Source organism: Mya arenaria, chromosome 4 (assembly GCF_026914265.1).
Source record: "Mya arenaria isolate MELC-2E11 chromosome 4, ASM2691426v1".
NCBI classification, from domain to species: domain Eukaryota; kingdom Metazoa; phylum Mollusca; class Bivalvia; order Myida; family Myidae; genus Mya; species Mya arenaria.
The window spans coordinates 66,331,748-66,344,365 of record NC_069125.1 but is presented as its reverse complement, the minus strand read 5'-3'; the positions used below and the strand labels follow the sequence as shown (position 1 = coordinate 66,344,365).

Below are 12,618 nucleotides of genomic sequence, written 5' to 3'. Positions count from 1 at the left end.
AATTTCCTAAAGACTTTTTGATTGGTCAGAATTCCTAATTCCTAAAATCGAAACCGACTGTCGAGTATATAAGGCGGCGCAATCTGGCAGTGGATATCTTATATTTTGATCCCTCAACCATTTACATTCTTACATGACAAGATCTTAGAAATCCTAAAATGGCAACGCCATATGTAATTCCAAAACTGGTAGGCACTATTTAAACACAAACTAAATATATTCTACAGTTATATTGGTATTTAAAAGCTAATATTATTTATTTACTGAGAAGATAAAAAGCTGATTATAATTACGCAGACATGATAATAATAATTGTTTTGCTTCCAAAGAGACACTGCGTTGCGCCGCTATGAATCCGTTAATGTATATGCATGTGTTTCATGTATACTGAAAAGCCATAAATTAGATGCCTTCGAAAATGAAAGACTTTGTTTGTTTGTTTTGACGAAATTGTTCCATCGGTCAATTTGAATAGAAGCCATCCTGACAAAGACAAAATGTCTTGCACTATAAAGGCAAATCAGACCAGAGACTACATAGTAATAGCGGATCCAGGGGGATACCGGCGCGCGACCTCCTAAAATCGTTCAAGTATGATTGTTTGTTCAATAAAAAAATAGAAAAATAGAATACGCCCGAAATGCACCATTTCGGAATTTGTTAAGATTTTCTTTGGGGAAAACACCCCTCCCCCTGCCAACACTTTAAACCAAATAATTTTCGGTTCTGATGGAGGGACGCAAGTTAAAAAATATCACTTTTCTCTCTCAGTTTTTAATCTATGTTTCTAGAGGCCTTAACAAAAAAGTTGAGTGTATAAGCTGAACGATTCCTTGTTTACAAAGTGAAAATAGATAATTGCGTGACTTGAAACTGTGTTTTAGTCAAAGTGTACCATTCTTGTATCTATTTAAGCTATGTTTCATTTAATTTTTGCTATCTTTTCTTTTAATAAGTTTAACATGTTAAGACAAATGGGGAGTTACAAATGTTATTGACCAACACTTTTGGTATCAGCATTCATTCCCAGAAAAGGTGTTCCATTGTCTCCACATATTCAGAACAGAATTGTAATAAGTTTTTCAGCTTACATTGATACAGTATCTGTTTGTTGGTTTTAGTCTGTACATGTTTTTGTACTGTGAGGTTCTTGTTGAAGTATTATAGGTACATATGGTACATACTAATGGTATTGTAAATATTTGATTCCAAATATTTGTCTCGAAATGTTTTCATAGCATCTGATTTCACTTATATTCTTTACCATGTTGATTTTTTTTCAATCAAGTTTAAAGTAGTGGCGATTGGTATCTAGTGGTTTGCCCTTTGCAGAATAATTAAGCGGATGTGTTCTAATTGAAATCTGAAAATGCCACCATTTTCTACAAATGAACCATTTCCGACTATAAAGTGAATATTTGTACCTCGACGGGAAGCAGACGATTTAAAAATATATTTACATTGTAGTTTTGTCTTCTGGAGAACAATTAAGCGGATGTTGTTTTGTTATAATGAAAAAGGTTACCGTTATTGGGTGAATGTCAATGATGACGTATATTCGCATTATTTCTGTTTTTGAGATCTTTTTATTTGTTACATATTATATTATTTTAATTTTTCATCTGATGTTTTATCTACTCAGACATAATCTTTTTTAAATTTTGCATGTTGCTCAGTAATGTATAATGGCGATAGGTAATAAAGATAAAAGATTGAAGTAAATAGCGAACACATTTTTGTATATTGTTAACATTCCGAATGTGAAAATCGTATGTTACTCTTCCTTTAAAATACCCTCACAAAAAACTCATTTTGAATGACAGCTTTATATAATTGTTGTTGCGGTTTTAGAAACATCAGCCTTATTATTCTCCAACATTGTTTCGCAAGAAAGCTATGTGATATTTGAGTGTGTTGAAATATGTATGCCCTACACACTTTCGCCATTGTCTGCTGCTAAAAATACATCCCTTTTCCAATATTTTCAACAAATAGGTACATTTAACTCGACGACGGACGATATATTGTTGTTGCATGTACTGGGAATAACCCCACACTATTCTTCCCGCGGAAATTTGCATCACGGAAAAATTCGTGAAAAAGGATCTGAAGGAAAACGGCGGAACAAATTCAAACCGGTGCATGCTTTTATATACACCGAAACATGCAAGTCTCCTATCTCAATTGGTTATTGTGAAAACCCTGTCCCCATAGCGCCATCAGCGCTTTGATCAATATATTTTTATATAGCTTTCATATATTTCTCTCTGCTACAAATTCCTATTTTCACATTCTTATCGCACTATTTTCAAAAGGATGCGTCCGACTTTGTCGGGGATGAGATTCGTCTGTAATTGCCGGGTTTGACAACATTGTAACATTTGGTATTTGTATTTTCACTTCTTTTCACTGACCTTGTCGGCGAGAGAGTGGGCACTTGGTTGTCAGTGTTAATACATATTTTTATGAATTGCAAAGGAATACTTCGTGTCTTTGTCATTTTTAAATCATAAGTAGAAATTCAATCAAACTTCACATAATTGTAGAACATCCTAAAAAAGTGTGGGACGTGCATATTCGTGTTGTTACCTGAAAGGTCAATGTCATACTTGTAGTTCAATAGCGCACATAATGTATTTCATAGCACCAGTTCGTGTCTCAGCCATAAGTCTCAAGCTACATGCATTTACAGTCGAACTCCCTTGGCCAAGCGGGATTGTATTCCTTCAGTATTAAGAAATCGGTCTTTTACATCTAGTTCGAGCAAACGAAGAATTCGAGTCAAGCGAGTTCGAGCCAACGGGGTTCGACTGTTTTTGCATAAGTCAGCCTTCACAAAAGTGTGAGTACTGTTTTGTTTTAATATAGATTTTGATCTAACCTTTTATTCAACATATATACAAATTCTATCCAACTGTCACGGCCTTCTTTCGGGGCATTTGTGACTTTTTTATGACAGCTCTTGTTTATTCTTACACTTCTACACCTGCTTATATCTATTTAAGTGTGTTTCATTAACTTTTTAAAGTGTTAATATATTCCGTATCTAACGGCTACGTTTTTCACTTTTAAGGAATACGGACGGTGTGTCAGTTTTTTATGCCTATTTACGGAATGTTAGTTTGGTATCACTACGAAGCTAATATTTGTTGACCAATTAAAATCGAGTTGTATTCAAACTTGTGAGTCATCGCGTGCTTCAGATCCAATGACGTCATACAGACATTAAACCAGATTTTAATAGTCGTATGTTTAAACTCACCATATCTACACACTTTTGACAATAAAAATAAGTTTAAAACTCACAAAACAAGATAGATTGTAGGTCAATTCGTTTCATAACATATAGTCTTCGACTAAATGTTCAAATGAATAAAAACAAGCGATATCTGAATAATTCTCAATCCCATTTGATCCACATATATGTGTATATCGAAAGTACATGTAAGTTCATGGCTAGCAAAACATGCCTTTTTTATAATTCTGTTTTATCGTTATTACAGAATCAAATAAACAGATATTCAATTGGCCGAGTTTTTAGAACTTTGTAAAAGTAAACAACGTGAATACCGACTGCTGTATTCATCCATTTCTACGCCTGAAATAGTTGATGATATGCTCATATATTTAAATAAAACATGTACAGCTGTATAACCTGTCTCAAAGCTTATTACAAACACTTCAGATCATAAGTAATTCATTAAACTTCCAGAGCAGTTAACATTTTAAAGTTAACAACGATGCCGTTAACAACGTGATTAACTCAACCAAGTTCTGAACACTCGGCCCAATAGTCATCAATACATATGTTCTCATAAATTTACTCATGTAAACGTAGTAAACCGAAACATACCATGATAGTAATAAATCAAGAACTAACCGGATCAATCAATGTTAATATGGAATATAACACTTGTAACATGATTGCTAGAACTGTTCATCACGTATGTATTTAAGGCAATTAGTTCTCTAACAAGACAACTTTTATCCCAATAATACGAGTTTCTCACATACAAATGGATCAAGTTCAGAACACATACGATCATTCCAAGTATCCCCGTACTGAGCCGGATCTGCTTTGTAATTATATATATCCACACATTCTTCCTCCTCTTTACTAGGTTCGAATGGTGACCAATGATGAAAATCCCATGGTTCACCGTTGGCCCAAACGAAAGTGCTAACAACTGTAGAAGATCGTTTCCCTCCAATCCAGAGAAACCGGTTCGGCAAAGGTCGGTTCTCGACGATGAATTGATGTTCCTCTATGGTGCGGACAGTCGCCAGATGACCGCCCAAGCTTATACAGTGGTCCTCCGCATTGTTCCAGTTGGCCAAATTAGTAGAGAAGAAGTAACACGACTTGTAAAAGGCGACCCACCCTTCGGGGCAACCCTGAAATACAAAGACAGCTCATTAACATTTACTAATCAGTCGCGGATAAACAACGCAAACTCATTAGGAGCCTTAACCTTTCTTCTTTTTATTCTATTGAACACACGTCTTTAACTTATGTCACCACTCCTAGGAGAAAGAGAGTACTATTTATACAAAAATATTATTCACAAAATTATAAAACTTATAAAACGAAATAAAAACATTATTAGACTGTTAGTAATAGTTCTGAACGTCTCAATGGCATTGGGAATTACATAGTTCTGGCTTCCATAACTTTAATGTTGATATTTAATTTTTTGATGTTTACAACACATTAAACATCCAAAAGGTAATATATAACGTATTCGCTGAAGTTCTTTAGCTAGGAATTACAGTGACGTTCATATCCCTTTGGCTCTAAAGTGTGATGTAACACATTTTAAGTCTGGTTGACTAAAAGTAACAATCTAACAACCGAAATAGCTCGCTTATAATTAATTAATAAAACTTATATGTGCATGCGCTAAAAAGAAAATTTTCCTTATCAAAATTTGTATGTCAAAAAGTAAGGTACATGCATCTCCCTTTTTAATTAAAGTTCGAATTATTCTTTGCTGCGAAGATGGTTCTACAAGATATCGGCATTGTGCGCTGCAGAAATAGTGCATTTGCATTGTTCATATTGTGCTTTACAAATATCGCCATAAAAGATTGTATAATTTAAAAAGCGAGTTGAGAAATAGATTATAAATAAATCGCACCTTAATTTTCTGATATATCAACCAGTTAGCGTCATTTCCGGTCCATTGAGGGATGACGTCACTAAACATCTGACATTCGGATGTGCTTGGTCCATATCGAACAGCCTCACAATTTTCTTCTCCTGAACAGGCAAAGAGGCACTCAGGGATCGAATTTAACTTTTTTTGCCAATAGCAAGTTTTTGCTAGTGCCATTTTTTTCAACTAGCAAAATGGTGGGTTCCACTAGCACTTATTTAAAGGCTGTTTTACTTCATGTTAGTTGCCAAATAAACAAGTAGTTTTGTTGTAGCATTATGTTCATTGTTTATCAAGTGCATTGAGATAAGAATAAACTATAAACGTTTACATTTTGTTTTTGATTCTTACATAAATCATATACCAAGCTGGGCTAACTGAGCTCCTGGTTACTCAAAAGCCTTGAATCATTAGTAGTAAGTGACTACACTCCTCCCCACCAAAGTTTATACTTTCAAAATGTAAAGTGGGGAGGAGTGTAACAGTCATTATTCAAAGCCATTCAATGCGACTGAGTAGCCAAGTGCCTGGTAAGTCAAGTTGGGTAGAGGACCAGACTTGCAAGGAGGGGTTCATAGGCTCGAATCCTACACAGAGTAGATGTTTTTCTCTTGAAAATATATATGTACACTGACATTTTTCGATGGTAATGTATATTGCACACGTGACCAAAGCATGGAGGATCTAGCAAGTAATATGTGCAGGGTGCGAACTGTTGCTTAGTAAATAAAAAATAAAATACTGAAATGCCTACAGTTGATGTTTTATCGCTGACGAATTCTTTACAAACATCACACTACACTTTGAATTCAACATTGCCATTATTCTCTGTTGTTGCATACAAAAGTTTGGTGTTCAACTCCGTTTCCTATTTTTTGACGGTTCTGACAGATGCCGTAGAATCGGACCGAGAATTTTTGGTTTGCGACAAAGTACCGACAATTCATGACTTTTCGCTAGGTTTGGTTTTATTGGGGGGCTTCTCGGTCAATCCCCGCGTCGCTGTCAGCCTTTTCACCTTTCCAGGCTTTTTCGCGTAACAAAACGTGGTTAATTTTCTCTTCTTTTTTGGCAGTTGCGAATCACAAACCAGACGAAAACAGTTCTCCTAGGCGCTTGCTTAAATACCCGATAATAACATTTGAGTATAGCGACAAGCGTCCATACACGTTCACATGATTATCTTCGAGGCGCTTACTTAAATATCCGATAGTAACATTTGTACGCAGCGACAAGCGTCCATATACCGGGTCACGTGATTATCTATTATGCAGTAAACTTGCGGAAAGAAGTTTTTAAAGCGCAAAGGAGAGTTTGAGCGAATTCGACGATTTTATTCGCAGTCGCTAAAATATTCGAGTGCCAGGATTTTCTACTCGCATTTTTCGATTCTTACTCGCATTTTGCGAGTTAGCGACCGTTAAATTCGATCCCTGGCACTGCTCGCGACTCTTATCTAATTTTCCAGAGGTATGATCCAGGTTATTTCCAGATATTGTTCCAGCATCCTTTTGGTATTGCGTCATTTCCATAGCAGCATACATTTTAACAAACATTCCTAAATATAAAGCCGCTTGGATCATTGTGATTTTAAAATATATCTCAGTCCTCGAACCGTTTTAGATGGCTTCAATTTGTATCCTGAGTTTAAACGTATGCAATGTTTTTAAGGCAATTTGTCGTTCACAACTTCAAGCAGTAAATTTTCAAGAACTATGTAAATGTAATACGTCACATTTTCATCCCAGTATGTAATGGTTTTACCGTAACAAATTTGCGAATCCCTTTTGTTAGAATGAATCTTTGTTTCAATAATGGACACACGCGAGGTTTCATTGTTTTAACAAACTTTAACAAATAATTGTTTTAAATAGAATGTTTGTTTTAGAAAAAGTCAATTGTATAAACAACCCTACTGTACAGTCATTGTTAAGTTGACAGTCAGTACTGATTGCTATGCTCTGTTGTGAATCGTCGGCGATTAGGGAAGGGAAATCTCGTAATCATGAATAATCCATGAGACAGTTTCATTGGTTACGCAAGGAACCAATTTGCGGAATAAATGCAAATATATATATACAGGCATTCACACTTGTGTTTTCTCATTTCTCATTCTCTTACAATGAATCTTTGTTTCTATCATGAAAACGATTTTATTTTATGCGTTCCTGTGATTTATTGAGATTTATCAGTGAAATAAAAATGAAATTTCGCTACTTCAAACAGTGAAAATAACAAACAGTGGTGGCTGTTTAATGTGGTCCTGTACTTGTAACCCTAAAATAATTATGCACGTTCAGAGTTGTCAGAATCATAAAAGATGGTGTAACCCCACTTCCACTTGTATATCGAATACTCCATAAATATGTATCCGAATATTGGACCGATACCTTCTAATTCAGAAATAATTAATGTGCATATACGTCATAACCAGTGTGTGTATACCACGTGATAAATTGCGTCATAAATGCTACGTCGGAAGGCAGTATTTTAATTTGAAAAAAGACTTTAAACAAAGATAACTTCACTATTTCTTCACCATCTTAAATGAAACAAAGCGCAGTCTACGCCGCTTACGGAGCCCCACCTTCGGTCTTTTACCAGAATTTGATTGCGAGTTTAGTTGCTTAAAATACTTCGACAAACCTTTCACAATACGGCTGTCTGACGGAGCACTGTCAAAACATTATTTTGGAAACAGGTTTGTCGAAGTGTTTGATGAAACTAATGACCTCATCAAATTTCGGAAATAAAACAAATGCGGAGCCCTTTAAGGAGCATAGACTGCCCTTTGTTTCATTTAAAATGTTGTTGTAAATGAAAAGTTATCTTTGATTTAAGTCCTCATTTTAAGCAAATTTTTGCCTTCCGACGTAGCATATATGACGTTATTTATCACGTGGTATACACACACTGATAACTGAATGCCTGGAAAAGTAATCTTTGTTTAAAGCTATACCCTCACAGATTTATTGTTTAGACTATGATTGATTCATTTTTGTCTCAGAATCAGCTGAAATTGGCATCAATGTCTTCAATCCAGTCATATACGATAACTCACAATAGAACAGATCTCAATTGTTTGGAAAACTAAAGAAAAACTCGTATTTCCAAAAGCGTTAGTAACGCTTTTAGCCAAAAAAACTTCAATTTTCGAACGTAAATATGAAAACCTACGATCTGATCTTTTGTCAGCAGTCTTAAACCATCTGTTTCAAAACATTTTTTTTAAAGTTGTCAAAACGGTCAATCTGTGAGAGTGCAGCTTGAAAGTCTCCTTTCAGAGCAAAATATTTCCTTCCGACGTAGCATTTATGACACAATTTGTAAACACACTGATAATTTAAACAACCAAAGTGATGTGGAAACGTTTATAAGACTACTTAAGTTTACTTTCTGGTTAATTTAAACATATTTATTGAGGAAAATAACACAAGACAACATATATACATCAATGAAAAACAAAGAATTTGATCGAAAGCATAGCTTATATAGATCATTTTCGTATGCATGTATACTTTACGAATCAGAAAAAGGTTGTCGCACAAAATATCATTTATTATATTTACCAAGAAGATGAATATGTCTAAAATAAATGTAGAAGAATAATGCTATTATGAAATTTAAGTATTGTAATAAATCAAACATAGAGCAAGTTTTAAGTTGAGCGGTACTACAAATGAATATTGCTATAGTAAAATGTAAATATTTTAGTAAGTCAAACATATAGATAAAATGAGTTAAGCGCTCATAATACAAAATCATTAGAAACAGTAAAAGATTATGGGAATGATGTGTCTCAAAGTAAACAGATTAGATGAATTTCAACGCACACATAAGCTGTTTAGAGAGTTAGTACTCAAAGAAACCTCTTGGTAGAATCAATGTATGAGTAAACAATAGAAAAAAGCTGCGAGTTGACGGGATCAGTAAATCGAACGTTACCCTTTAGCAATAAGTCGAGCGTGATAGCTGTACCAGGGACGAGCAAATTTATTGACTCGAACATATCCTCTCTGTAGGAGGTATAAAGGGGACAAAATAACATAAAATGGCGGACAGATTCAGAGTCACCACAGAGACAAGCTTGTGAGGAAACAATATTCTTCCGGTAAAGATCATAATTAAGTAGACTACAGCCTAGCCTAAGCCTAGTGTGATGGACTTGTAAACGCCTAGGTCCTGTGTTAAAATAATGAGGAACCTTAGGAGTATTACTAATCAGCCTTTTAAAACTTTGTATTGAGTCAGCGGACTTGAAACTTGAATCGAGAGTATTCCAAGCACGAATGGCAGACGGAACAAGAGAGTTATAGTATAGTGTGGATCTGCAATGTATAAGTGGAATATCCGAAGAGTTTCGAAGATTGTACCTAGGATCGGCTGGGCGTAAAGGAATGAGATTAACAAGGTATGTAGGACTAATATTGGATTTGATTTTAAACATAAAAATAAGTTTGTGGTTGGTGCGGCGATCTGAAAGGGGCTGCCAGTTCAGGTTACTGTAAAGTTTATCAATAGAAACTAGCTTTGTTGCACCTGTGACGATTCTCGCAGCCTCGTGTTGTATTTTGTCTAGTTCCTGCTTTTCCCCTGCAGTGCAGTTGTCAAATATAATATCGCCGTATTCAAGCAATGGTCGGATAAAGGTCATATAAATTGTCTCTAGGGTGAGACGATCAAGAGTAAACTTGAGCGAACGTAGAATATTAACACGGGACCATGCTTTGTCTTTGATATAATCAATATGGGCAGACCAGGAGCAGTCACTAGAAAGAAACATACCGAGGTGTGTATGGGAGGAAGTCTCTGAAATGTTATGGTTAAGCATAGTCAAAGGGGGATGTAGGGGTCGGTGGAGTTTCCTGAAAATTATCATCGAGTTGGTTTTCTGGGGATTAAAGGAGACTAACCAAGTATCGGCCCAACGGCTTATCTTCTGTAAGTCCGAGTTAAGAACAGAAGCAGTATTGTTAGGGGTATCGACTACCATAGATAGGCTAGTGTCATCAGCAAAAAGACTGATGTTAGCTTCGATGTCGCGAACAATGTCATTAATATAAATGATAAAGAGCAAGGGTCCTAAAATGGAACCTTGAGGAACACCTGCTTTAATGTAACGAAGGGAAGACGAAGAATTCTGAAGTATAACACGTTGTTTGCGGTGTTGTAGGTAACTACCAAGCCAGTGAAGCAAATGATCTCGGACGCCAATAGCATGCAATTTCGAACGAAGGCCTCTATGCCAGACACGGTCGAAGGCTTTACTTATATCACAAAATACGATACGCAACTCCTTACCGTTGTCAAGTGCTTCACAGAAGCTGTTATATATAAAGGATAGTTGATTCACAGTTGAATCACATGGTCGGAAGCCAGACTGAAAATCCGTCAATATATTGTTATCTACAATATGGTTAAACAAGTGCTTATAGACTGCACGTTCAAAGACTTTGCCAAGTGAGTCAAGTAGAGATACAGGTCGATAATTAGCGACAAGATTAGACTCACCCTTCTTAAAGATAGGGCAAACATTAGCAATCTCCCAGGAATCAGGAAAGGATGGAATAGACATCGAATAATTGAAAATATCACTAAGTGGTTTTGCGAGGACGGCAGATAGTTCAATAAAAACACGATTATTAATCGTGTCTGGACCTACAGCTTTCCCTAGTGGCAAAGAACGAAGGAGAGGCTCTATATCCGAGGGACTAAAAACGACTGTTGCTAGTAGGGAGGATATATGGTAAGTCGGTGGTACAGGTTCACTGTTAGGCTCTGTGAGATGTGTTTGATTGGCGAAAAAAGTGTTGAAAGCATCAGCCTTATCTGCATTGCTACTTTCTGGTTAAACATTGTTGTTTTTTTTTTTTCAATTTCTTCAAATCAATAAGCTCTTTCTAACTTGGGTTTCTAAAACATAACGGTTAAATTAAGTACGTGATAGTTTGTCTGTATCTCCTTTTAATACCAGCGGCCCGTTTCACGAAAGAATCTTAGTCGTATCTTCGAAAAACTTAAGTCTGTTGGAATACTCCAGATGACGACAGAGTTATTTTTTTTTATTTTCTCAACTTTATTTTCAAGTTGAAATAATAACAAATAAGTTCAAAGCACTCAAGTTTATTTGGGAATAACAAAAACACACACACGAAAGTATTGAATATAATTTCAGCTAACAACGCGGTTTATGTTCAGTCCGACGTTTTCACAAGGACTCGGGGCCATTTACAGTGTTTGACCCTAACATCCGGAGATTGGATAACCAAATCAAGAATAAATTTTAAATTGCATTCCTTATTATTTCAGTTGATATCAAACAAAAAATTTGGAAACAATCAACAGGTGCATATAGCGTTGAGGCATATTCATAAATCACCGTGTTCGAGCAAACTCCATAACGCATTTTGCCGAATATAGTACGATGAGTTAATAAGTTACGCGGAGTGAAACACTCTTCAATAATAATTGGAATTTACTACATACTAAGGCCACACCAAATTGATATTTCGTTCCGCGGATTTACCGCTCCTATTTTTTTGAAAATGTAAAAAAAATATTTTTATTTTTTTTGTGCGCCCGCACCTCCATTTTGATCGCCAAGCAGATTTTTTCAGGTAATAATTTATTAAAAGTTTAAAAAAATCAAGTATAATTTTACTACGCTAGTTTTCGTGTTTTGTAAAGGGAAGTTACCGATGCGTAGTGTTTTTATACTGTATATCGATCGGTTTAGCATGGGTTTCAATAAATTCAATCAAAATGGCGACTTCCGGTATAAACAATGTGGCTCGAAGTTTGGCAATAAATATGTTTTGAGCATGCTTGAAGTCATTGTTGATCGTCTCATGCACTAAAGGATCATTATTTAAAGCAATCATTATGCTTGAAAGCATGTGTATCTGAGACTGGTAGCGATTATATTGCGTAATTAGTGACTCGTTTTGAAAGGAAATCCGACAGGTCAACTTAACTGGAACATGAGTCATTGTTTGGTCCAAATTGATGTATCAAGTTCATTTTTGATCAAATTCTGACAAAATAACAGTTTTGAATAAATATCTTTTCACAAATAGCGATATAAACACTGGTCTGGATATACCTCAACATAAGTAAACCTAAGTTAATCACCTTATATTTTGTTTTTATTTGCAGCATAATCCGGGATTGTAATACACTTGTCAATTGTAACCACTGCCCCACCACACCTCGCCCTTGTTCCAGGGGTATACCGGGAACAGCAGAGGCAATGGGCTGTGTTTTTACCTTTCAGGTGGCCCCGCAGTGCCTAGTGGATGTTGTTTTGTCTTCATATTGAAAGTAGTCGGGAATGGGCCTCATATAGGTATTCGGGAATGCGGGGCCATTTGGCAGGGATTTTACCAGCAGTGTGTCCATGCAGGTACCCGGGTTTTGAGAGACCGGAAGTCAAAGTCCCCGCTATTCCGGACTTGGGGGGGGG

The 12,618-nt window shown here is 35.9% G+C and overlaps 1 protein-coding gene across 1 annotated transcript; it reads right to left on the bottom strand.

Annotated features, from left to right (window-relative positions):
- Positions 1–3,984: 3,984 nt before the first annotated feature.
- LOC128231009 (type-2 ice-structuring protein-like) lies at positions 3,985–6,700 on the bottom strand. Its single transcript, XM_052943432.1, has 3 exons — positions 6,553–6,700; positions 5,139–5,260; positions 3,985–4,395 (listed from the first exon to the last, which is right to left on the bottom strand). The coding sequence occupies exons 1-3, from the start codon at positions 6,698–6,700 to the stop codon at positions 3,985–3,987; spliced, it is 681 nt and encodes a 226-aa protein (XP_052799392.1).
- Positions 6,701–12,618: the final 5,918 nt, after the last annotated feature.

What these genes read in the sequence shown, in the direction of transcription:
- LOC128231009 (XM_052943432.1), bottom strand. Translation starts at nt 6,700, where the DNA reads ATGTATGCTGCTATGGAAATGACGCAATACCAAAAGGATGCTGGAACA. An exon ending in CGCTAACTCGCAAAATGCGA is followed by an intron (nt 5,261 to 6,552) that starts GTAAGAATCGAA and finishes TTGCCTGTTCAG; the next exon opens with GAGAAGAAAATTGTGAGGCT. An exon ending in TGATATATCAGAAAATTAAG is followed by an intron (nt 4,396 to 5,138) that starts GTGCGATTTATT and finishes TTTGTATTTCAG; the next exon opens with GGTTGCCCCGAAGGGTGGGT.